The sequence below is a fragment of the Sciurus carolinensis genome, chromosome 4 (genome assembly GCF_902686445.1).
Source record: "Sciurus carolinensis chromosome 4, mSciCar1.2, whole genome shotgun sequence".
Classification (NCBI taxonomy): domain Eukaryota; kingdom Metazoa; phylum Chordata; class Mammalia; order Rodentia; family Sciuridae; genus Sciurus; species Sciurus carolinensis.
In genome coordinates, this window is record NC_062216.1 from 169,915,334 (window position 1) to 169,942,436 (window position 27,103).

A 27,103-nucleotide genomic window follows, 5' to 3' on the forward strand; every position below is an offset into this window, starting at 1 on the left:
TTCTTTTTTTGTGATGCTGGGGTCAGAGCCTTGAGCATACTAGGCAAGCACTCTATCACTGAGCTATATCCCCAGCTGCTGTAAATGCTTTTTGAAGGAAAGATGGGAAGGGACTATTTGCTCACCCAGCATGAGCAATTGTTTTGGGTAAATTTGTGGTATTCATACCACTGGTAACTCCCTTCTAGGTGTGAGATGCATTTTTTAATTTTATATATAAATAAAACTGCCTTATCAAGATACCTGTCTTCTCCCATAGACTGTAGGTAGGCATCATAGCTGTATGAAAAATGGCTCACTGCAGCCTAAAGTCTGCGGGCCTCTGTTGTGTGTAGCTGGGATGCCACTGGTAGCACTTTCAGTTCTTTCCTCTTGACCCTTTTCCCTAGATGATGGAGGTTCTGGAAGCAAAAGGCTCAAAGTGGAGGTGTCTGAAGAGGAACTGAAGGCCCACATTGCCAAGGGCACACTGGGCAAGCTTACGGTGCCCATGCTGAAGGAGGCCTGCAGGGTGTACGGGCTGAAGGGTGGGCTGAAGAAGCAGGAGCTGCTGGCCACCCTCACTGAGCACTTCCAGAAGGACTGACTGGTGACCACACATCCTCGCTGTGGCCAGGTTGCCTGTTTTTGTTCTCAAGGAGTCAACAGGTGTTTTTCCTGAGCTGGGAAGAGCTGCCTTTCAGAAGCTGAGGACTTACACTTGAAACTTGTTGGCACAGAAACGGCACAGCTCTCCCACTTGGCCTGTGCCTTACTCTGTGTGAATAAAGAACCCCGACTTTGTATTGTGTACCACTCTTTAGTGTGAAGGAGAAAGGTATGTCTGCCTCACATCCAGAGATCACTGGCCATTGGCTCTGAGCTTCATTTTCTCTTCTACTGGGGTCACACATCGTGATGGAAACCAAAACCCAATACCAGGGGGGATGGGGAAGATGTGACAGTTAAGGTCATGTAAACATGCAGGTGCTTCAGGAATGACAAGCCTTAGCAAGATTATACTCTCCCCATCCCTGTCCTCCCACTTGTGCTCTGTACTCACATCTAAAATCAGATTTCAGAAGCAGTAAGTAACATTTGTAACTTTTGGGTATTGTTTGCTTCATGAGTAAATAGCAGCTTCCTCTGAATGTGATATTCAAGTTTGAAGACATACAAGTTTTCTATTGTCCTCAGAATTAGTTCCAGTATATGAGAAACGAAGAGTTATTTCTTTTACTTTTCAGAGGAGCATGGGAAGTTCAAGATGAGAAGTCTAGTATTAGAAGGGGAAGAAGAGGGAAGTGTCTTTCCTTTGTATTCTTCCTTCCCCCTCCCTCTGTCCTCCTGGTCCCTTTCCTGCTCTCTGGTGCTCTTGTTTTTGAAGAATTAGCCTGAGGTGCCAGCCCAGTTGGTGGCCTGTACCTGTAAGTCCAGCTACTCTAGCGGGGAAAGCAATATAAGGCTTTATATCCTTTGAAGCGGGCTTGAGATTCAGGGTTTGTAGCTCCTGCGTCTAGACTACAGACCTAGAATGGGCACCTCGTAAGGGGGAGGCATATAGGAGAACTGGTTTTCTCCTGTAGAATTTACAGCCTTGGATTTTCTGCTCTGAGGTTTGTATTTTTTAAACCCATATTTGGTTTTTTGTGTTTGAAAAGAGGTGTTATATTCTTTTTGCATTTCTTTCCTCTGCAAAGTTGAGAGGAAAGATAATTTTCCAATTAGAAAGTGGTTAGTACATGCTGATTCTTACTGTTCAGAAATTGGGCCATCCCCTTTAAATGAAGCTTGCCTGGAAGCTCTGGATTCTAGAGGGATCCAGTCTACAAAGACAGGCTGGAATCACACTCGTCACAGCTGTCATCTGCAAGTGGGAGGGTGAGAAAGTGCCATCACTTGCCCTTGGTTTTCAGCCCTGGGTGTCCTAGGCAGTGAGGACAAACCCTTGAATGTATTCCAGGCTGGCTTTTCTGTGTGCTCCTGAGCAACCTTACCCAAATGTAGGCTCCTTCAAAGAATTCAAGGGGCAAACAACAAACACCAGAGCCCAACAATTATGTGCATGATGTTAGAAAAACTGCCACTCGTAATAAATAGTTGTAGCCAGGCACGGTGGTGCACGTCTATAATCCCGGCGGCTTGGGAGGCTGAGGCAGATGGATCTCAAGTTCAAAGCAGCTTCAGCAATTTAGCAATTTTTATTTTATTTTACCCTGTCTGTAAATAAAATATAAAAAAGGGACTGGGGATGTGGCTCAGTGGTTAAGTGCCCCTGGGTTCAATCCCTGGTTGGTAGGTAGGTAGGTAGGTAGGTAGATGGTAGTTGCAACCTGTTTCTCTAAATTAATGATGCCACCTCTGCCTGTTGAGCTCCCCAGGAAGGAGGAAGTCCACATTCAGATGGAATTGGGCTTTTGAAAGCTCACAGGTCAGTAAATCTGTATCTTGACTCCATTGCATGTATACAAGTGACCTTCGGCAATCAGTGTGGCACTTTCAAGCCTTAGTTTCCTCATTTGTACATTAATAACAACACGACACAGTGAAAATCAGAAAACATAAATGGCATAGGGTGTTCACCAAGTACTTCTAACTTCACCACCACAGACATGCTTCAATCTGCCAGGTGGCGCTGTGACCATTGTGCCACAGGCTGCCTGGGTCCCTGCAGACGAGCTGGCACACCTGAGAGGCACAGCCACAAGTCACCTGTGGTGATGGCAGCAGCAGGGAAAGTGGGACTCTTGACTCTTTTGGAAGGAAACTATATCAAGCCCATGTCTCACATACTTGTATTTACTCTAGGCCAGAAGCAGAGGGAGGAAATGTTTGGAATGGCACTCGCCACACTCACACATTTCAGTGTGTAACCTTCTGTGATCTTTTTGTTGTATTAAAAGCTAGAATAAAAGTAAGGCAGGACTAATCCTCCACTTCCTCTCCTGTTATCCAGAAATTTCATCCTCAAATTCATATTGAGGGAAATGTGTGCACACATGCACTACCCTCAGCCTATCGGAGCCTAAACTGCCCCGCGAATGTTCTAATCCTCCTTGTAACCTTGACTGCATCATATATGAAAACAAATCCTAAAGGTATTTATTTCTAGGCACTCTAGGCACCCTGGAACCTCCCACAACCACTGAGGGATGCTGCCAGCACTTCCAGTGTTCGTTGTCCTGTCAAATTCCCCATCCATCCCACCTCCCCCAACTACTGGGGATCAAACGCAGGGGCACCTCACCACTGAGTTACATACCCAGCTCTTTTTGAGATAGGTCTCACCAAATTCTGGAGTCTGACTTCAAACTTGACATTCTCCTGTCTCAGCCTCCTGAGTAGCTTGGATTATAGGCAAGTGCCACCACACCTGGCTGTCCTGCCATTTTGACAAGACATCTTCATCCTTTTACCTTCCTCCTGCACTTTAGCTATTTATTGCTTTGTAACAAATTACCCCAAAAACTTTCAGCTTAAAATAGTCATAAACATTCTCTTTCACCATTTCTGTGGATGAGGAGTTTGGGAGATGATAGGCTGGGTAGTCTTGACTTAGTCATGAGGTGCATTCAACACATTGACCAGGGCTGATTGAGGCTGGAGGATCCACTTGCAGGGAGGCTGTATTAATCATGTTTATTTTCTGTAGCTTTTATGTTTCAATGTCTTAGGTGGGAGAGCTTATAGACCTAGAGATAGACTGCCCCTCCTAGAATTGGCTAATTCCTAAAGATGGTTAAAAACTTACTTGAGAGAATTCCTCTCTTGCAAACCAACCACCTCCTTTACCTAACTTTCACAATCTAGCCATTATCTTTTGCCCTACCATCATCCCAGTGGGACAGGGAACAACATGGGGATGGAGTAGATGCTCTCCTGGGCCTTGGCTCATGACCTGACAGTCAACCTTAGGTAATTTGGTGTGTGCCACTTCAGTCAGTGTCGGCTTTGCAGCATTGTGGTCAGGGTGCCCTGTATGTGTTCTTTTACTTTTTTTCTTTCTTTGCAGTGCTGGGGATTGAACCCAGGAACATTCTACCACTGAGCTGCATCCCCAGCCCTTGCCAATTAATATTTCCACCCCTGCAAGTTAACTAGTAAAACAAGCTCCCTTTTGTTTAGGGAGCCAGCCTGGCATCTTATTGGAACTGTGTTTCCTTTCCTACATAGAAGCCCTAGTAAAAGCTTTCCCTGCATGTTTGCTGACCTGACTCAGTTTCATTTCCATCGTCATTGGGTCAAAAGATCCGAGTTCAGCATCACCAAGACCAGGTAGGAACCAGGCAACTGGAGACCACGCCTATAGCCCAAAGCCCACGTGAATTAGTCAGTCTAGACAGTCCTAAACCATTTCTCTGACTTGCCTTCTCCAAGGAAATACCAATTCAGGCTGTGGCCTAGTCCACATTCTTGTTTCTCCCGACCCAAACTGAGGTCTCACCTGAGGCCCTGTGTGGTATGGCATGCCTCCTTCTCTTGGTTAATGTAAATTAAAAATTCTCTTTTTGGTGGTATGGGGGATTGAAATATTATTCTTTCAATGGCAACCTCTCAGTGTTGTCACTCAGTCACCTCTGTTCATTAAATTCCCACAGGTACCTGGGCACCATGGTGCATGCCTGTAATCCCAGCTACTAGGAGGCTAAGGCAGGAGGATCACAAGTTCAAAATCAGGCTCAGCAACTTAATGAGGCCCTAAGCAACCTAGCAAGATCCTGTCTCAAATTAAAAAGGGTTGGGAATGTGGCTCAGTGGTTAAGCATCCCTGGGTTCAATTTCCCAGTGCTCAATAAATACATTAATAAAACAAAATCCCACAGGTACAAATGAGACAAAGGCTCATCCCCATGGCTAGCAAAATTTGCATTAGCTGTTGATTACAAGCTTCTTTAAAGCTTCACAACAAAGTAGCTCATTCCCTTCAGAGCTGGTGATCTGAAGAGAAGGCAGAAGCTACAATGTTTCCCATACTTCTTTCACAGGTCCCTGGACCCTGGTACTCAGGAGACTGAAGCAAAATTGCTTGAGTCCCATCCTTTTTTTTTTTTTTTTTCTCATTTTGAGACAGGGTCTTGCTAAATTGTGCAGGCTGGTCTTAAACTTGCAATGGTCCTCTCTTAGCCTCCTGTGTAGCTGGAGTGTCTCAGCTTCAGTGTCTTTTGTGAAACCTAGAAGTCACATGTCACTTTTCATACTGAGTTATTCAGACCAGCTCTGGTGCTGGAAACTATATATGAATATATATAGTATGAATCCCACCCCCTTCTCCTGGGGGGGGGACCTTGGAAGTTGGCTGCACCAGTGCCTCACAGAGGATATTGATTTGCTACTTTTTAAGCTTTTCCTTCATTCACAAGAGAATAAGCAATTCACTCCTTCTCACTACCTATCTCCTACCCGAGGTACATACCTGATTTTTCAAAGTGTAACCGAGCTGACACTGCGAAGGTCAGGTATACAAAGTCCTCAGAGCAAACTCCTCTCTCATCCATGTTTGGACCAAAGATAATGGCAATGCATTGTTCAGTACTTAATGCTACAAATGAAAAACCTCTTTAGGTCAATATTGTAAATGTAAAAATATTGCTTAACTGCAGGTCCTCAGAAAGTTTTTCAATTACAAGTTTCTAACTAGCTATTTGGGGTCAGAGGACCCTTTGAGAGATGATGGGAGCCATGGATTCTCTCTCCACAATGTTTATACATAAAAATTTGCAACCACCTTCATAGATGGCTAGTTAGGAATGACGAGATTTCCTCCCTGCTGACATAACCAGGCTTTAGTGCCTCTGTGCTGCAGGTGCTAGGACACTGCATGTTTGTATCTCATAAGGGCAATGATCAGAAAATGTCAGTCACAGGGTTAAGTTCAAGTTTTAACAATGTTACAGAGCTGGGGAAAAAGAAACAAAGAATGAGAAAGCCAGTGCAGTAAAGGGATACTAACTGCAAAAGAGTAGAGAACAGATTAAGAGTATTCAAGAAACAAAACCGCATACTAAGCCAAGATGGAACTTACAGGAGAGGGAGACACAGGACAGGCAGGGGAGGCCTGCAGAAGCAGGGAGGAACCCTGGGAGGGTTTTTCTGGAGGCAATTAGATTGGTACCCTGCCCTGTAAAGGCATGCAATGCAGCACTGGGGACTGAGCCAACACTCCCAAGTAGACTGAACAAAGGGGCTGAGGATCTCAGAAGCCCCTGCCCCTTCCCCCTTTCCAGCTTTTATGACTAGGCCCTAATTTCCATTTAGATGGAGATTGGTTTTTCTTTTCTGTACTGGGAATTGAACCCAGGGGGTTGAGCATGCTAAGCAGGTGCTCTACCACAGTTACACCTCAGCCCCAGTGTGGATTTCTTGAGCTCCTCTGTCTTTGGATTATGATAAACATACACAACAAAAGGAAATACAAAAGTAAACACTACGTGAAACTTCATCATCCAGTAATAAACGTAAAAAAATCATCAGGAGTGGTGATGATGCAAACGAGTTGGGAGAAATGATTGGCTCAGTAGGCACAGAACAGGTGCCCCCTCAATGGACTCCCTGCCAACACGGCCAAGAGAACACTATCATGTTCTTATTAATTTGATCACTGTGGTACCCAGTTATTTGAACATGGGAAGAAAATTTCTCAAGCTGTTGTATTAATCTCTCACGGTACTTGTATTTACTCTCAGATAAAAAGTACAAGACAGGTGAGGTGGCATTAGCTTCAGTCACCAATACCAATCCTGCAATGTGACTAACTGCAATAATGGTTCCTTACAACAGTTTCTGGAGATGTTTTTTTGGTTGGGGATGGAGGTCAGGGATGCTGCTAAATATCCCAGGACAGAGGGTCACCCCTGCAAATTAACCAGTCCATATGTCAATGAGGACGAAAAAGCCTTTTGTAGAGCGATAGCAAAACTGATGATCGAGTCTGAGAAGACATTTTGAACAGCCAAACCAGAAACTACCTGGCAGGAGGTGATGATGGCTTTTACTTAGCCTTTTGGTGAAAAAGTCAAAGCTGTAACTGGGCTGAGGTAGAACATGTGTAGCACACACAAGGCTTGGGGTTCAATGCCTTGCACTGAGGTGGGCGGTGGGGAGAGCAGCAGCTGTGACCACTCTAGTAATGCGATGCATATCTTCATTCAAATACTAGCTGGATAATACCCACAAGACTCAGGCACTGCCATACTTTCTTTAAAATGGAATATGAATATATTTATTTATTAGGATGCTCAAGAATGAACAACACATTAGCACTCTCCTCATGTGACAAAGAGTCTGACCTACATTGTGGCCGGATATGGGCGAGGGCTCCAGAGCTGGTGCTAAGTGGCCACTAAAGAAATTCCATTCAGAGAGGATGTCTCCTGGAATCCATCATCTCTCTGTAGGTTCCAGCCAGGTCTCCGTGATTTCCCCAGAATCCCTCATTCTAGCACCAGATGACACTTTCTCCCTTGCCACTCCTGACTTTTCAAGATCCAGGTAGACTGTCTCCTGATGCCCACTCACCCAGGTTGTCTTTGGAGTCCTGCAGCAATGCTGCTGCTCTGTCACCCTCAGGGCATGGACGGAGCAAGAATTTAACATCACATTACCCAAAGTACACAGGAATACATTAGTAAATACACATGGACATAAGCCCAACAATCTCATAGAACACATGCTTCCTCCCCAAATGACACAATCTGAGGGAAGAGAAAGCGAAAGAAGGACATGGTAACAAGTATGGAAAGTCTGTATGCCAGGCATAAGATACTCTAAGTCAAAGTGGCCAGTGTCCACTCCCATCCTGTCCTGCACATGTGGGAGTGAGTGGATGAAAGCCACAACCAGATGGCTCTCCTGGCTCAGGCAGGTTGCTACTGGCTCTTCCTGCCTTTGGTGCCACCACTCTGCTGTTTGTTTTGGGCTGTTTGTTCTGGTTCATTTTTCAAAAGGGAAGATAAAAGAATTGGCAGAGAGGGTGGAAGAGATGGGGAAAAGCAACCCTGTGAAACAAAGCAAAAACAATACAAAAATCCAAAAAACAGATTTAGTACAATATTTTATAATAGAAAGTCGCTGACCACATGCTAAGACAGACAATATGATACACAAACTGGTAGTGGGGCTGGTGGGGAGAGCAGGGCAGAGGCCATAGGCTTAGACTAGGAGCCTTTCAATGGACTGCTGAATGGACTGGATCTGCTGCTTCAGTTGAGAGCCTTCTTTGATGGTGACGGAACAGGCAATGACAGGCCTGGAGACCCCACAGGCCCGCCCCAGGGCCTGCTTGGAACGCACAAACACATAGGGCACATTCTTGTCTTCACACAGCAGTGGGAGGTGCAGGATGATCTCTAGAGGTTCAGCATCTGCGGCCATCACAATGAACTCAGAGATGCCTCTGTTAAGGGTTTTGGTGGCTGTGGAGACAAAGACATGGGCCAATAGGTGATATGGGGCTTGGGTAATGCAGCCCCAATAAAGTCATTTCCAGGAAAAATAAGAAGAGGTGCAAGAAAACTTGGCTTAAGCACAAGCAATTCTCTGTCCTGGAGCAGCCCTAGGATATGACAAAGTCAAACACCAATTAGTCACCTTCAACACTTTGTTTTGAAACCTTCCACCCTGAATGTTAACACTTCTTTCTTCGCCTCTGCTATCACACTTGTTCAAATGGTTATCATCTCCTACTTGGTCGAAGGCAACAGCTTCCTATGAAACCCCACCAACACAAAGCACAGTAGTGCTTCTTCTATTGTTCTTGGGTTTTCTGCACTGGGGATTGAACCTAGGGATGCTTAACCACGGAGCCACATTCCCAGGTTTAAAAAAAATTTTTTTTTTTTTTTTTTTTTTTTTAACTAGCTGGGCTATGTTGGTGATGAGGCAGGAGGATCATTGAGTTCAAAGCCAGCCTCAGCAAAAACGAGGCACTAAGCAAGTTGGTGAGACCCTGTCTCTAAATAAAATACAAAATAGGGCTGGGGATGTGGCTCAGTGATCAAGTGCCCCTGAGTTCAATCCTCAGTACCAAAACAAAACAAAAAACCAAAACCAGACCAAAACAAAACAAAAACCTTTATTTTACTTAGGGCCCTGTTAAGTTGCTGAGGTTGGCTTTGAACTTGTAATCCTCCTGCCTCAGTTTCCTGAGTTTCTGGAATTATAAGAGTATTCCACCTCGGCTACAGTATAAAGCTTCTGTCTGCCACCAAGGCTTCAGTTCTCTACTCAAATTTCACCTCAGAAAAACCTCCCCAAAATATTTCATCTGAAGAGACATCTTCCCCAACCCTATTTTATTTTGTTTTCCAGCATCTTTACCTCCACTGGAATGTAAGACCCAAGGCAGGGACTTAGTCTTGATTACTGCTGCACTGTCAGCATATAGACATGTGCCTGGCACAGAGCAGGCAATTAAACATGGAAGAATGAATAGTTGAAAACGAGGCAGAAGACCAGGAAATTATTGTCCCTCCCTTCCTGAACCCTAGTAAGCCATTCTGAACTGAGCATCTCATTTAGGAACCCACCTGCCCTGGCACCTCTAGGTTTAGCACCATGAAAGGTACAGCAAGAGAAATCAAGATGGTCCTGTATGAATCCTCATTTACAGGAAGAGCAAGAACTCATGCCCCTGCCCAGCCAAGCTGATCCAAGCCCAGCAAGTAAAAAAAGAGACCTCCCAAGAGAGCCGGTGGGCTCTCTCTAGCCATTACAACACCAGGTTCTGCAGTCACTACAGTGTGAAAAGCCAAGCTGAAAAGAGCACCATGACCACAGAAATCCATGAATGGTTTGCTTTGTCTTTTCAGCAACATGTGTGAGTGCATCTCATGGTAATCCTAAATCTCCAACATAGGCCCAAACGCCTGATGTCTCCGTATCTCCAGAAACAAATCAACTCTACCCAAACTACTTGCCATCAGACACTGAAAAGCATTAATATCCCTTTCCTTCTGATGGCTCCAGAGAGACACAAAGTTAATACCTTTCAAATGGTTCTGCACAAGTAGACAAACAAAATGCTTTATGTGTTAAGAGAGAAAGAAGAAGCGAAGTGGGGTGGTACATTCCTGTACCGCCAGTTCATTCAAGTTCCCCAGCTACTTGAGAGTCGAGGCAGAAGAACTGTTAAGGTGTGGGCAACGTAGCAAGTTTCAAAGTGAAAAATTAAAAAGGGATAGGACATAGCTCAGTGGCAGAGAGAGCCTGCCCAGCATGCTTGAAGCCCTGGGGCTCAATTCCCAGTGTCACCAAAAAAAAAAAAAAAAAAAAAGCGTATTAGCCTTTTTCATGTAAGGTTGAAATGCTGCTGCTCTCAAGCTTTCCCACACCCAGTCAAGAATATCCAGGGCATGGTGGTACGTGCCTATAGTCCCAGCTATTTGGGAGGTTGAGGAGAATGCTCAGCCATTAGGTCCAGGAGTTTGAAGTCAGTGTTGGCAACACAGAAGGGGAAAGAAAAAAAAGGGAGGGGGGTGTTTCTGGCCCTCCTCACAAATTAGAAATCTAGAGTAGAGTCCCTAGGAGACAGGTGCCTTCTTCACCCCCTCAGCAGCACCCTGCAGTACCTTACCCTCATTGGCTCCTTTCCGAAGCTGCTTGTAGTTACATGACTGCTGAACAAGATCCAGTAGTTTCTTGGTGAGGTGGGCATCTGCAAGGGGATAGGCCTTCGGATTTACATCAGCCTCAGTCTGCAGGGGGAAATACCAGTTACAAAATACTAATCAGTTGAGAGACAGAGGTGGTCAGTTTGCTTCCCTACTCCCCACCTGCAAACACACACATTTAATGTATGTCCACCAGCCTGCCCACTCTCAGCTTAGAAAAACTGTACTAGTAAGGCTAAAATGGAAGATAAGCAATTACATAGCCCAATTATGTATACTAAAACTTATATATTTTTATTTGCTTCTTTTTAGCCTAATGCCTGGTGATATTAGAGCAAATGGGTTATAAAAAGGGTCTCCTATGGTTCAGCAGTCACTTGACTTTCATGGGATAATCTTTAAATATGGATTTCCATATCCATACCCCAAATTTACTAAATCAAAATTAAGATATAATTTACAGTAAACACAGCACAAACTTCTCTCTCCATTCCCCAATTCTATAAGAAAATCTCATTCAGTCCACAACAAGAATCCTGGTTCCCAGCACATCAGTATTTCCTTGCTTATTCTACCCTACAATACACACAAAATGGTTTATTCAAAAGTTACTTCAATTCATTTTCTCCTTGAGATTATCAATTTGATATACAATTATTTGTATTGTTTGTTTTTTAAGTATTTTTAAATTTTCTTTTTCTTTTTTCTTTTGGTACCAGGGATTGAACACAAGGTTGCTCTACCCAGGAGGAATGGGTACAAGGCTCCTCAGGAACCATTCTGAGGTGTGCTCCAAACTGTCCCCAGAGGGTCTCAGGGGGATTGAGTCTTCTCTCCTTATAGCAATCTGTTCACTAACACTTCCACTGGCTTGCCTCTATCAAAGTACAATCTTCGAACAATCTTAAGCTTGGAGATCTTAACTGGCTTTTCTAGTGATTCTGGAATCAGGTAACACTTCATTCCATAAAAAAAGTAAATGCTAAATGCTATGTGAGACAGTGTTTCAGATTCCCGTGGTAACAATATTCCTGTATCTAAATGGTAGATCTGACATGAACAATAGTGGCATAGTAACTAAAAAGATAAAGAACACTTAATTACTTCAACTCCATTATTACTCATGACATTTTGAGTCTTTTTCAAGTTTGAAATTCTTAAGAGTGAAAATAGTGTGAACTGCAAGGTGAAACATTTGGCAATTTTACAGTGTCCCAAACCTAAGCAGCTTTTTAATTTTGTGCTCAGAATTAAGATATGGCTCTGGCTTAGTTTCATAAAGACAGTCTCCTAAAGCATTTGAGCAAACACCAGTATACATGCTGCAAGACAGGCTAGAACTCTGGAGAGGAAGGCAAACAAGTTTTGGTTCATATAAGAAATACTTCAGTTAACTTGACTAATACCATTATTTTAATTGGAATTCTTGTTATTTAATTGCAATTAAATACTAAAGTGGGCTGGAGTTGGGGCTCAGTGGTAATGTGCCCGCCTAGCATGTGTGAGGCACTGGGTTCAATCCTCAGCACCACATAAATAACTAACTAATAAATAACTAAATAAATAAAATAAGGGCATTGTGTTCACTTACAACTAAAAAATATTTTAAAAAAAAATAAATGTTCAAATTAAAAAAAAAACAAAACTAAAGTTATTATACATAACTGCGAAAGACCAACATGCAGATATAATTTTTTTCCTTAACAATCAGTGACAGTAAATAGTATTAACTCATTATGATTTTCCTTATTTGTAAGTAATCTTTGTTTTATTACTATTTTAATGCCATGTTTTGTATATATGAAGGTAAGAAACATGGAAGTATTTGACTTAACAAATATTGTCATGTGCAATATAATAATGCCTCAGTCAACCGGACTGCCTGGTCCCATAAGAGAAAATTCTGAAGGTCTAGTGACACCAGCCATTGTAAAGTCCTAGCACAGTGCATTACTCCTGTGTGGTATTGCTGGTGTAAACAAATCTGTGCTGCTAGATGTATGAAACTACAGCATAATTATGTACAGTACATAACACTTGACAAGAAAAGACTAAGTTACTGGTTTTGGGGTAGTCGTCCCCCTCCCCCCCAGGGCTGGGAGTTGAACCCAGGGCTTCAGCCACGCTGGGCAAGAACTCCACCACTGAGCCACATCCCCAGCCCAGTAACTGTTTTTTATATTTATCATACTTTACTTTCTAGTATTGAGTGCACTCCTGCTTATAAGAAAACGTTTACTGTAAAACGGGCAGCCCACTTATGCCAGCAGTATCCTTTGTGCATCTCTAGTTTACTGCATCTCCTGAGTGCATCAATAGGCCACATGAGTGACAGACCTATTAACATCTTGATCTGTGTACACATTATAATGTTCACACAACCACAGAATCTGCTATCAACACAATTCTCAGAACGTATTCCTGTCCTTAAACGATGCATGACTGCACTCACTCACTCCACACCAACCATCAGGGTGGGTGCTTAAGCAGAATTACCAAACTTCATCTCAACATACTTATGCATTGTTATGTCGATTTTACCGGTAAGGAAAACTGCAGCAAAGCTCAACCTGGAACCAGGGGCTTCCAAAACTTTTCATAGAACTGTGTTAAGACGGGTACCGATTTAGAAGCTTAAAATTATAGATTCTGTCATATACTAGTTTTACACGGCGTGCGGTGGGAGAAAAGACGAGAAGGTAATCCCGAAGGGATTAAAACCTGGTTGGACTAAACCCTCACTATGAAATAAAAGTGCTTTGCAAAAGTCTTCCCTTCTTACCAGTGCCAACCCAAAGTAATTCCACCATAACACACGAACTGGAACTCTCGCTGGATGACAAGTTGGAGACCGCCAAGTGTTAACTGCCACATGTGGTGCCACCACCAACTCTGAGACCACGGTCTGGCAGAAGAGCTATTCCTGCGCTCCAGACCACTCCACATTCCCCCAGGCTCGCGAAAGCACGTCCCCAGCACGTGTTAAGTCGCCACCAGGTACAGACCCACGGAGACCCTCTCCGCCCGAACACCAGCAGCAGGAAAAGAGTGGATGAGCGGTTGATCCGAATTTAGGGTTCCACATCATCCTCGCAAGAAATAAATAAGTAATAATCGGAAGTAAGAGAAATAAAAGAATGGGGCCAGGTTCCATCAATTTTCTACCATATCGCCCACGTGGGCTGAGCTCACCCCAGGCAGGGCCATGCCCTCTCCTCGGCTCACCGCAGGCCTTCGGCCTCGCAAAAAGACTGCAGCAAGGCGGCCCCGACCGCAGCGGCTCGGTCCTTGCGGCTTCCGGAGTTGGGACCTTGGGTCGACTGCTGGGACCCCTGCGGCGGCCAGAGCTCCTACCCCGGCCGGGGGGTCCGGGCCCAGCGGCTGAGCCCGCGGCTCGTCCCAAACCTCCCCAACACAGCGAATGACTCTAAGCCCGCGTCCCCGGCTTCCAGGTCTCATGCACTCACCATGGCTGCGGTCCCGCTGGTTCGCCACTCTTCAACAGCAGACGACCTCAGACTAGAGGGAAAGCCGCACAGATGGAGGAGCGGAAATGGCCGAGCGCGCGGCAGGAAGCGGAAGTGACGTCATAACGACCCGGCGGGTCTCGCCGCCAGGGGGCGCCTTGGTGAAAAGTGCTTGCGTCTGGAAGAGCGGATGTATTCTGTCTTGGCGCTCCACTGTAAATTATTGGCAGGAACTATACAGGAGACGTTCAGAAAGTAGCACGCGAAACGAAGGGTTTCAATGGTGTCATCGTTCCATTGCCAATTCATTTTACATTTTTGGTGCTAGGCATTGAACCCAGGGGCGCTTTACCACTGAGCCACATCCCCAGCCCATTATTTATTTATTTAAAAAATTTTTTTTAGTTGTAGATGGACACGATACCTTTATTTTATTTATTTATTTATTTATTGATACCAGGGATTGAACCCAAGGGCACTTAACTACTGAGCCACATCCTCAGCACTTTTTGTATTTTATTTAGAGACAGAGGCTCACTGAGTTGATTAGGGCCTCGCTAAGTTGCTGAGGCTGGCTTTGAACTCGCAATCCTTCTGCGACAGCCTCCCGAACTGCTTGGGTTACAGGCATGTGCGACCACGCCCGGCTTATTATTTTTATGTGGTGCTGAGGGTAGGACCTAGTGCTTCACACATTCTAGGGAAGCACTCTACCATCGCGCTCCAACCGCAGCCCCTGTATTATTTTATTTTGAGGCAAGTTGCTTAGAGTCCTGCTGAGTTGCCCAGGCTGCGCTCTAACTTGCGGATCCTCCAGCTTCAGCCTTCTGAGTCTGGGATTACAGGCGAGACCCACCATACCCAACTTGCCAGTACATTTTTTTAAAAAATTGCATTCCTATGCTTTTAAAAGCATCTTTCACACTGGCGAGGGAAGATAATTATAGGTAATCCTAAGTGTTCTCTTCATCTTCATATATCCCTTGTCAACGTTTCTGGAGGGGAATGAAGTTGGAATCCATTGAGTAGGGAATTCAGGAGGAAAAGCAGTTTGTGGGTTGGTGGGTAAGGGTTGAGTTACTGTAAGGTTCTTTGTAGTTATTTGCCCACATAACCTGGAGGACTTTCCTTCTGGTCAGCATCTTGCTCTGTGCTTGCTCCATGCTGCAGTATGGTCCATCCTCATCTCTCTCCAATCTGATGCCATACACATCTTGGGACCATTTGGAACTAGTCAAAACTAGACTGTTTGGGGGCTAATTCCAGTTAATTCCTTTGGAAATGTAGAAGTTGAGAACTGGCAAGACCCTTAGAAATTATGCAACTCAACATTATCTTTACAGCTAGGAAAGCTGAGGTCCAGAAAAAAAGAAGTTTGCCTATGGTCACAGAGTAAGACAATGGCAGAGCCAAAACTGAACCCTGAGATTTTTGACTACTCTCTTGTTTTACTTCAACCACATCTTGTTGCTCTACTGAGATATGTTGAGGCAACAGGACTGCAGGAAGAGTTTGTGCTGGCTCCAAGTTCAAAGTTTGATTACCTCAGAGATCCCCTCATCAAACTTTACCTCTTTTAAATCTGGTATGATTTGTCAAAGGAAAAAAAACAAAACTATGTCCTCGGAGGGCTTTAGTGAAGAGCAGAACCTATGATCCAGACTTTGCTCCTTGCTTCTGTTGGATCTTGTTTTTTTTGACTCCATATTATTTGGACCTATCAGCTACTACTGTTGAGGAATGAAATTTATTATTCCAATTTTTAGCCATACATATGTTCTTATTGTTTACTGCGTAGATGTCCTTTATAATAATTTATGACTATTATTTGATCTACCTGACATCTTGAACTATGATGTCCCAGATCTCCCTAGCAGTGAATGATAGGGATATTTTTATGATCTTGAATAATGAGACAGTGCAGTTTACCTAATTGTCTAATTAATTCTGCTTCCCAACTATATTATAACTCAAACTCCATGTTTTCTCAGAATCATCTTATCCTTTTATCTTACTGTTTCTCTAGCTAGTAAGTTAATAAATGCTGATATATGTTCAGGATCATTTTGTTTTAGAAATTTACCTTACCAATGTGCTTAAAACTTGATGTGCCAGGTGCAATGGTGCATACCTATATTCTCAATGACTCAGGAGGCTGAGGCAGGAGGATCACAAGTTTAAGGCCAGGCTCACCAATTTAACAAAACCTTGTTTCAAACTAAAAAATAAAAAAAATAAAGAGGGGCTGGGAATATAGTTCAGTTGGTAGAGTGCTTGCCTTGCAAGCACAAGGCCCTGGGTTCAATCCCCAGCACTGCAAAAAATAAATAAATAAATAATAAAAAAATACAAAGGGTTGGGTACAGCCAGGCACAGTGCTGCATGCCTGTAATTCCAGCAACGTGGGGATCTCAAGTTTGAGGCCAACCTTGGCAACTTAACAAGATCCTCAGTGACTTAGTAAGACCCTGTCTCAAAATAAAAACAGGGCTGGGGATGTAGCTCACTGGTAGAGTGCCCCTGGGTTCAATCCTCAGCACAAAAAACAGAAACAAAAATACCCTAAATTCTTGCCATGTCTTTCTCGGCCCCTCTCCAGTCTCCCCTGGGCTTCACGTTACATCCCCACTCACCTTCTTTTGCCAATTTTTCCAACCCCATCAATCACTCTCTGTTGGGACAGTGCTATGATCTGAAAATGATTTGTCTCCCTCCCCACCAACTCAGACAGACATTTAATCTCCAGTCTCACATGTATTAATAATATTAAGAGTATGGAACTTAATCCACTTTAGTGTTTGGAGATGGGACCTTTGGGAAGTGATTATGATTAGATAAGACCATTAAGATGGAGCCCCCATACTGAATCCTTGAGGATTTTTAAGAAGAGAGAGAAAGACAGACACCATATATACACATGTGTGCTCCCTGTGTCATGCCATGTGATGCTCTGTGCCACCTTGGGACCCCACCAGAAAGAAGGCATCACTAGATAAGGCCTCTTGACTTTGCACTCCAGAACCATGAGCCAAAATAAATCTTTTTTCTTTGTAAAGTAGCCTGCCTCAGGTATCTCACTACAATAACATAAAACATATTAATATAGCTAGGCATGCAGCATTCCTGTAATCCCAGCACTTTGGGAGGCTGAGGTAGGATTGCAAGTTCAAGGCCAGCCTGGACAATTTAGCAAGACCTTGACTCAAAATAAAAAGTAAAATGGGGGCTGGGGACATAGCTCAGTTGATAGAGTGCTTGCCTTGCAAGCACAAGGCCCTGGGTTCAATCCACAGTACTGAAAAAAAAAAAAAAAAAAAAGTAAAATGGGCTGGTGATTGGTAATGTAGCTCAGGAGTTTAACCTCCAGTACTACTTTAAAAAAAAGAAGAAAAAACAAAAACAAAAACAAAAAAAAAACAGCCCAACAGACTAATATAGAGGGATTTGTTCCACTGTACTGCTGAGATAAATCCTGTTTAATACCTCTTCATTGAAACCTCCCTGATTACCTTAACCAGGTAATTGCCCCTGTTGTAGGGGAGCCATCGTCACCTACGCTTGCTCTTTGGGGCATTTGTTGACTTTATCTTTCTTCCGTGTCTATCTTCACAATCACTCTGAGAACTCCAGGAGAACAGAACCTGCAGCCGCCTTGGACCCTTTGGACACCTGTCTTCCAGTACCATGCCTGGCCCAAAGGAGATGCTCCTTTCACTTAGGGTTCTTTTGTGGCGAGCAACCAATAGGAGTTGGGGGGAAGACTCGGGGGGGCTTTGAGAGGCTCCAGGGGGAACTTAACCAGCCCAGGTCTTCATGCACTGTCAGTGTCCTCCAGCCAAGGCCACTAGGAGCACTCCTGGGAGGACACACACCTTGGGTTAGATGGGACTTATTATAGACAGGACTTATAACAGATGGTGTTAGATGGGACTTATTATAAGATGTTGGCTTGTATTGGGTGCTTTTAGGGAGGGTTCAAAGAAGTGGCATTTGCTTTAGATTAGATGCTGTCAGGAAGTATGTGTTTTTCTGTGATTGAACATCTTAGTCTTATCTTCAGAGTGGAAGGAATGGAATGAGACTAAAGCATATTCAGCCAAAAAGTAGCAATCACTCCTATTAATCAGGATAAGGAGATATTTGTACATTTTTGTAGTTTGGACAATGTTCAGGGTTTTTGTTTGTGTTCAGACTTGTTTAGGGAGTGGTCTTGGTTGTATCTTATCTAATTAGAGTGGCCTTATCTAATGGTGTTCTGTGAAATTGTTTATGTGCAACAGGGGAACACCAGTTGTCAGCGTCAGGGAAACTCCTGGCAACATCAAGGTCTCATTGACAGAGCTGGACTAGTTCCTGGCTGCCATGGGTTACTGTTCTTTATCTCCCAAGTCTAGAGAAATCTCTAGAGCCCTGGCAGAGAAAGCCCAAACTTATCTCACACCTCCATTCCTTGTCTGACCTGGGTCTATGAGAGAGTAATGGTGTGAGCTGGGCTGACCTTCAACCTGGATACATGGTGTTGGCATACTGAATTCTTAAAAAACTGAAATACTTCCAGCTGGTTGATATATAGGTGTTGCCCTCTGGGACTCCAGGGATCACTTAAAATCCAGTCACTAAAGGGTTAAGTCCTGGCTCATTCTAATGGACTGATGTCCATTGGAGACAGTCTTCAGAATAGCATCTATTCTTTCACTCGCTCTGATCCTGGGACCGAAAAATAATTTCCCAACATGAAATCAGGATACTGTGAGCAAAGAGGAAGAGATACTGAGTGGTCAAAAAAAGAATATACAAAAAAAAAAAAGAATATATGTATTCCATACAGTGTTCATTACATGTTTGAAAACAATAGACAGAAGGACAAGTGGATCAAAGTACCTAATGGGAAGAAAGAAATCAAGCACACCATAGGCTATATCACCTCATCAAACGTGGGGGGAAGTTAATCTCTTCACTCTTTCTGTTTTCTCTTTTCTTTTAGTGGTGTTAGGCCCTTATGCCAAAATAACTCCATTTTTTTTTATTATTTTATTGTAAACAAATGGGATACATGTTGTTTCTCTCCATTTTGAAAATCAGAACTTGCCCACCCAGGTATGACCTTCCTGGTAGGCCTACCCACAAAGAGTCCCTAACTACCAAAACCACAGCAAAGACGCCAAATGACAATCACAGGGCCAGACAGGTTATTTTTAAACTATTCCATCATACATGACTATGTAGTTAAGAAGTTTTTTCCCAGCAGGCTGCCACACCTTGTAGAGGGTTGCCTCTGACTCTCTTTGTCAATAAATCTTTGCTTGCTCACAGAGATTGTCTCTTGTGGATATTTGTGCCAGCTACCCTTACAAATGGTACTGGGGATCAAACCCAGAGGGGCTTAACCACTGAGCCACGTCCCCAGCTGTTTTTATTTTTTATTTTGAGACAAGGCCTTACTAAGTTCTTGAGGGCCTTGCTAAGTTGCTGAGGTTGACTTTGAACTTGCATTCCTCCTGCCTCAGCCTCCCAAATCACTGGGATTACAGGTGTGTGCCACCATGCCTGGCCATTTTTTACATCTTTTCATTCCTTTTGAGCACTTACCCAGCACTGTTCTTACCTATATCCTAGGCATGCTAGCCCAGAGCAGAGACTGGAGTTGAGGCTGGAGCATTAGGCTCCTTTGTGACATGGCCTTAGTGACAGAGATATTATGAAGCAGAGCCTGCCCCACCCCAAACTGACTGGGTTAGCCACACCAGCCTTGCCCTCCAGCTCCCTGACACCATCTGCCTAACCTAAGCACCGCCATGCTGCTGCCGCTGCTGGGCGCCTGTGCTGTGGTGGGGCCATTCCAGGGCCCTGAGTGGGAGCCAGTTCGGGGCCTGATCTCACAGGATTGCAGCTGCAGAGACCCCCGGTGCTGTGGCAATCTGCTTGTTCTCTGCCTTTTTCTAATCTGGCAGGTCCGGCACTATTGGCACCAGTTCACCAGGACTCGCCTGGGTGAAAGGAATGTCATCAAGGTGAGGGGGCCCCTCACATTTCCTTCCTCTTTCCTTCAGCACCATCACTGCTACAGTCACTTGCTACAAGGACCCTGTCATATGCCTTCTGTACCAGGATGAGTAGCTCAGACTGGTTAGAGCAAGCATCATCCAGGCCCCCCACACAGGAGTTACCCTAGACTCTTCTTTCCCTCGCTCCACACATTGAATCCACTTGCAAGTCATGTCTCAAATCTGATCACTTCTTGAAACCTCACCACATCACCCTAGGCAGAGCTGCCAGCAAGACTCACCTGGACCTCAGGAACAGCTTCTGCCTGGTTCCTGTTGCTGGTCTGACCCAGCCATGGTCAGTCCTCCATGCTATGCACCTGCCACCTGCCCCAATGACACATTCTCTCTCTCTCTCTCTCTCTCTCTCTCTCTCTCTCTCTCTCTCTCTGGTGCTGGAGATCAATTCCAGGATTTTACACATGGGAGGCAAGTATCCAACCACTGACTTATGTCCCCAGCCCCGCTTTCTCCTTTATTTCCCTAAAAAATTGAGTTTAACGATAATATGCACTCACAAATGCATAGACCAGCAAATTTTTGCAAACAGAACACACCCATATGCCAATACCCAGGTCAAGAAACATCTGAGCTGAGGTGTGTTGCCTAGTGGTAGAGCATTTGCCTGGCTTTCCTGAAATCCTATGGCAAATGTTCTATGCCTAGTTTAAATTCAACATTATGCTTGTAGGACAGAAAAAAAAAACTTTTAAAGAAACAGGTGATAGCATTTTGCTGCTGAAATGGTTCCTATGGACACACTCCTTGTAAAACTCAGAATAAAATCCAAACTTCTAACCCCAGCTCCAAGACCTCTCCTTTTTCTGGTTCCATTCTGGACATCTGGACTTTCTGCTTTTCCTGCACACATGATCTTGTTCTATCCTCAGGGCTTTTCCACTTAATGTTTCCTTTGCCTACAATGCTCTTTCTTCAGATGTCACTTGGTTTGTCCCTCACTTCCTTCAGGTCTCCTTTTATATCACCTCTAAGAACCCTTCAATGGCTACTTTGTCTAAAGAAGCTAGTCCCATCCCCCACACTCTGATTTGTTTGCATTTAAATACTTTTTTATACCTAACAACATATTATATATTTGGCTGTTGACTTTCTTCCATGTCTAGAACACAGCTCCCACAGGGACTTTGTCTTGTGCCCAGCCCAGAATAATCTCTCAGTCTTTCTTGAATGGATGAACACTGTTAGCCTAAAGGGAAGTGACTCTCCATTTCCTGGGCTCAAGCATCTTCCTCTGGATAATGGGGATGGTCATTCCTATCTGTGGGGATATATAAGCTAATCTATGTGCAAGAATTTTGTTTTTTGGATTTCATCTACAGGTGCCATTGCAGAAGTGGGTAATGCCCTCCATGAGATGTGAAACTTTCTTTAGGCTAGCTCCTGAATTCTTCAGTCCTGGTGATTTCAGGGGCCTTGATGCTTATGTCCAACAATGGGTACAAAAGCAGAGATGGGGATGCCGAAGGAACCTCCTAGAATCATGGACCCAGTACCTGTTCTCTTCACGACATCTGTTTCAGGACCCATCTTGGGGTATTCACACCTCCCCTGAGCCCATCTTTTGTACCTCCTCCTTTTCAAGCACCTGCCCACTCTCTCAGGACAGTTCCTGGGAAGCATGGCATGTACCCTGGTGTCTCAGGGGCAGCCAGACTCACTCTGCCCTAGACACATGCCAAAGGATTGAGAGACAGCTGGTTCACTCCCAGGAGAATTTGGTACCTCTGGACCACATCCTCAGCACAAAAACCTGTCCCCCTGCCATGACATTAGCCATTTCTCTCCCAAACCTCCCTTCAGCTCAGAGGCTGCAGTTCTTCTCTGGAGAGATCCTGCCCAGTCCTTCCCATCAACCAATGGAAGTGCCCATCTGGAAGTCCTGGAATAGCCTACAAGAGACCTGGGCACCACTGAGTGAAACCCAGACAGTAGGCAGAGAATATACTGGAGAGACCCAAGCCCCAGGGTGGGCAAACCAGAGAGAGAGTAGAGGGGTACATGCTTGGGAAATCAAGGCATCTGGGGGCCAACTCCCAATAGACTTTGGAATGGAGCATTGTGCAGAGGTTAAAGCTCTGGAGTGCAGAAACCAGACACTAGTAATAAGTGAAACTGATGGAGAGACCCTGATTCCAGGGCAGGAGAACTGGATGGAAATTGAAAATCAAGCCCAAATTAAGGAAGTAGGGAAGAAAATTCAGAGAGAGCCTGGAGGTAAGAACCCTCCTGAAACCCAGATTCACATGGAAGAGAATCAAGAAGAGTTAAGATGTAAAATAGATGCAGAGACCCAAACACCAGGGTGGGGATACCAGGATAAGAGTGGAAGTAAGGATGCTTTGGAGATTCAAACATTTGAGAGGAAGAATAAGAAAGAGCCCGGAGAGGAGGAAGAGGGACAGATTCAGGCCCATGGACTGGGGAAGCAGGGCCAGACTGGAGATGAGAATGCTGAAGAGACTCGGAGTCCACAGCATGGGAGAGGTGATACTGGTGCAGAAAATGAGGCAGAAGAAGAAAGAAACAAGGACCAGGTTGGAAATAAGGGTGCTGTGCAAACCCCGACATCTGGGAGGGAGAACCTAGAAGATGTCAAACAAGAGAATAGAGCAGAGACCCAGGCCCTGGGGTGGGGAAAAGAGGAATGCAGCAGAAGTGAGAATATTACAGAAACCCAGGCACTGGTCGGGGAGAAACAGGGTCAGGGTGGAGGTGAGAATGCCAGAGCGACTCAAGCATCTAGGGGAGAGAAACAGGAACTATTAATACATGTCATGCAAGCGAGGCAGGGAAACCAAGGCCTGGCAAGAGGAGAGGAATCTGTGCAACCCAGGGTATCCAGGAGAAAGAAGTTCAGGGAGATAAGACAGGAGGACTGGGTGGTAATCCAGACACCCTGGTGGGGAAACCAGAGCGCAGTAGTGAATACAATTGACAGAGAATTCAAGATATCATGTTGGAAGAATCAGAACCAAACTGGAGGTGAACCCAGAGCAAAAATTCAGACACCAGAGGAGAATGATCAGAAAAAGGATAGAGATGAAGACGGTACAGATACCCTGGTACTTGAGGCAGAGAACCAGGGACTACTAAGAAGTGAAATGGATGAGGAGATCCATCCAGCAGGAAGGAAGAATGAGGAACAATTTGGAGATGAGAATAGAGCAGACATTCAGGTACCAGGGAAGAGAAATACACAAGGGTTTAAAGGCGAGAATGGTACAATGACCCAGGAACTTGGGGGAGGAAACCAGGGTCAGTTAGGAAATGAATTCCTTGGAAATATTTGCATACCACAGTGTAAGAATCGGGAGCATATTAGAAGCAAGGATGGTGCAAACACCCAGATATATGAGGCAGGGAACTGGGGAGAATTAACAAGTAAAATTGATGGAGAAACCCATTTAGCAGGGTGGAAGAAAGTAGAGCATGTTGGGGGTGAGAGTAGTATAGAAATTCTGTTACAAGGGATGAGAAACCTGAGAGAAGCAGAAGGGGAGGGTGGTACAGAAACCTGGGCAGGTGGGGAGAGAAGCCAGAGTCAGTTAGGAAGTGATGTGCATTGCAAGATCCAGTTATCAGAATGGAAAAACCAGAAGCAGATGGAAGGTAAGGATGGAACAGAAATTCAAGCCCCAAAGAAGAGAAAACAGAGAGAACCGGAAGATGAGGATGATGTAAAAACCCAGAGGCCTGAGAGAGAGAACCAGGGACAATTGGAGAATGTAACTGGAAGCAGCCATTACCCAGGAATGGGGAGCTCAGGGCAGACTGGAGGAGAGAACATTGCAGAAAAAAAGGCATCAGAGAAGAAAAACCAGAGAGAGGCTGGAATTGAGAGTGGTAGAAAAATCCACAGACTTAGGAAGAAAAATCAGAGGCTGCTAAGAAGTAAAGTTCATAGAAAGACCTGTTCCTTGGAATGTAAAGTTCATAGAGGGACCTGTTCACCAGAATGGAAGAACGAGGAAGACATTGGAGGTGGGAATGCTGCAGAAATTCAAATACAAGGGAAAAAAAACTCAAGAAGGACTACAGGTGGTGATAACACAAAGATGCAGACACCTGTGGAAGATGACCAGGGACAGTCAAGAAAGGAAATTGATGAAGTGGTCCAGAAACAAGGGCAAGGAAACCAGAAGAAGGGTGGAGATGCTGCTGCTGCAGAAATCTGGACTGTAGGGAGCCAGAGAAAGTACAGAGCTGAGGAGGCTGGAGGGTCTCAAACACCATGGAGAGGAGACAAGAACCAAATCAGAGGAAAGGATGCTATGGGGGACAGTCCCCAAGGTGACTGTTCTTCAGGTGAGAGGCCCACAGGCAGGAAATGCAGCCTGGCATGGCCATGGCCAACCACCCTCATTGACTCTAGATATGAACCGCCGGGACAAGAACAGGCAGCAGCTGTAAACAGTGTAGCTGAGGCTCCCTGTCCTGAGATGAAGCCTTGCCCCCACTTGGGTGAAGTTTCCCTGCTGGCTGCTGGGGAGGGAGAGCATTTGACCAACCAGGGCATAGCCCCTGCCAGGGACCACAATGCCCAGGTCAGTCCAGCCTCCCAACAGGCCCAAACAGGACCCCGGAGGAAACCGCAAAAGCACAAAAGGGTGGATCCAGAAAAGACCCACAGTTTGATGCAGCAGCTCCAGAACCCACAGTCTCTGGTTGCTCCCTTTGGCAAGCCCTCTGCCTGCCCATCTCTCCTAGGCGGCCAAGTCCTCCAAGCTGCCACTGCTACGGCCGGTGTCCCCACTATCCTCACCAGCCCACCCAAGTGGCCAGTCCTCAAGAAGAGCAAACGACTACTCCTGGAGTCCCTCATGCGTCGAAGGATTGCACACCTGAAGTGGGGTCTCCCTCGGCGCATACTGGAATCTTATTTGCTCTTTAACTTCTTCGGATCTTGCTCACTACCCTTGGCTGGGGTGAGGCTGCCTGAATTAGGCAAAAGTCAGGAGCTCCAAAGGCAGCAGGAAAAACGTTGTGAGGCCCAGGGCTCCATGCCAAGCTTTAAATCCCCAGAGAGGTTCCAAAGGATTTCACCCCAGGATGGGAAAAACTCAAAACTTCCTACACAGGCCAGGGCTTTGGAGAGGTGTAGACCACACAGGTCAGAGTCAATGGGCATTTCCATTCCACCTGAGAAGCCCAGGAGAGTCAGATCACCAGGGGGCACCAGAGAACCACAGATCCAGGAAGAGGCCCCTCAGGCCAAGCTTCCTGCTCCCAGGAATCCCAGGCCATCAGCAGAGTCTATGAACTGCTGCTCCCCAGAAAGGGATGGAGAGCCTTCCACTGAGAACAACAGGGGCAGGAAAATGATCAGGCCAGAGGTCTCCCAGAAGGCAGAGAGGGCTCCCAAAGGAGTGAAGACCTCATCCACCAGAGCCAGCCATGGCCACTGGAAGAAGGAGCACACACCCTGGGAGGCCTCTCAGTCTCCCAGACATAAATGTCAGCAGCCTACATACCAGAAAAGAGAAAGCCTGGAGCCTGTGGAGGTCAGAGGAGCTGGGCAGCAGCCTTCCTCCGGTCCCACAGACTCCTCCAGGTTTAAAGGAAGTCTCCACTCTAAGACAGCCAAGCTGAGTATGACCCTTCTGAGTAAAAAGTCCTGGTCCCCACAGCTAGCCAAGCCCACGAACTCAGCCCCCAGTCGAAGCCTAAGGGATCCTATGCTACTTCCTAGAGTGAGTTACCTTCACTCAGGGGAGGAGGACAGCACGAAAGTCCATACTGCTTCGGAGAGGGACCATCAACCACCAGGGCACTGCAGTGCTGGGGTTCCTCTGCATAGGACAAAGAGCCCCCAGGATCAGAGCCCCCAAAGGGCTCCACAGAATTCATCAACCCCTAAAAAGTTTGGTTTTATGAAGCATTTGAGATGTTTTCTCTTCCAATGTGGCCTTAAAAAGTAGGACACAGGCCCAGAGTCCTCAGGACACATCAGAGAAGGCCCAAGAGTGGCCCCCAGAACCTCTAATAAAATTATTTGGGACCTGTAGGATTTACATTTCTTTGGCATATCATATGTTTTCTGACTGTCCCCTTTTGGGGTTTTAAAGACTTTGTGGGTAGGGTAGAAGTCACTTCAAGTCTGTGTTTGTTCCTGTCTGTCTGTCTGTCTCTCTATTAGGGATTGAATCCAGGGGCACTCTATCATTCCCACAGAGATACATCCCTAGCCCTTTTTATTTTGTACATTGGCTATTTTTTTTTTTTTTCAATGTTGCTGGGGATCAACACTGTGTGTATGCCAAACAAACACTCTTATCATTGAGCTGTATCCCCAGCCCTACACACGGCATGTTAACAGACATCTTTCTGTGTTAATATTTACCTTTCTCAAACATTACTTCATAACTTTCCACTGAATAACAAAACCATTGTTTTCCAAACTACTCTTCCACGAAGAGCAATTTTTCTAATCACAGAGCCTCTGAAGCCAGAACACATCTCTTGAACATTTTAACTCTTTCAACATTTCACCAGTTTCTGGGCACATTGGTGTGTCACATAATGCCCTGTTGATTGTTGGATTGTAATTGTTGATATATTCTATGGTAAAATTTTTCTTCTTCTTCAGTATTCCTTGTGCACTCACATATTCCTAACTCTCACTGGAAGAATTAAGGGATCACCCTTATTGTCTTTGAAAGGTGTCATCACGTAAATTTAAAATAATACCAATTATACACACACACACACAAACACACACACACCTAAAAGTTTATTTTTTCCTTTTTAAAAATTTTTGTGGTCTGGGGATTGAACACTGGGACTACCACTGAATTACATCCCTAGATGCTTTTATTTCGAGACAGAGTTGTTAAGTTGCCCAGGTTGGCCTTGAACTTGTGATCCTTTTGCCTCTGTTTTCGGAGTTGGGATTGCAAGGCACAACTCTATTTGGTTATTTTACTTTTTTAAAAAAATACAGCAGCATTGTTTTCTTTCCTTCCTTTTATAAGGCTGAGGGCAGCTA

At 45.0% G+C, this 27,103-nt stretch overlaps 3 protein-coding genes across 7 annotated transcripts in view; 2 read left to right on the plus strand and 1 right to left on the minus strand.

Moving 5' to 3' along the window:
• Xrcc6 (X-ray repair cross complementing 6) overlaps window positions 1-790 on the plus strand; it is a 50,804-nt gene extending 50,014 nt beyond the window's left edge. For all 5 annotated transcript variants that reach the window (XM_047548207.1, XM_047548204.1, XM_047548209.1 and 2 more), the window contains one exon: window positions 390-790. In XM_047548207.1, coding sequence (XP_047404163.1) covers window positions 390-586 — 197 coding nt within the window. In that variant the 3' untranslated portion in view covers window positions 587-790. The remainder of the gene's footprint in view (window positions 1-389) is intronic.
• A 7,222-nt stretch (window positions 791-8,012) lies between these two features.
• Window positions 8,013-14,159, minus strand: Snu13 (small nuclear ribonucleoprotein 13). The gene is made up of 3 exons (XM_047550184.1): window positions 14,054-14,159; window positions 10,550-10,670; window positions 8,013-8,390 (listed from the first exon to the last, which is right to left on the minus strand). Exons 1-3 carry the CDS (start codon window positions 14,054-14,056, stop codon window positions 8,128-8,130), a joined length of 387 nt encoding a protein of 128 aa, XP_047406140.1. The 5' UTR covers window positions 14,057-14,159; the 3' UTR covers window positions 8,013-8,127.
• Window positions 14,160-19,848: 5,689 nt separating this feature from the next.
• LOC124982981 (uncharacterized) lies at window positions 19,849-26,036 on the plus strand. The gene is made up of 3 exons (XM_047549820.1): window positions 19,849-20,064; window positions 21,438-21,836; window positions 22,356-26,036. The coding sequence occupies exons 1-3, from the start codon at window positions 19,849-19,851 to the stop codon at window positions 26,034-26,036; spliced, it is 4,296 nt and encodes a 1,431-aa protein (XP_047405776.1).
• Window positions 26,037-27,103: the final 1,067 nt, after the last annotated feature.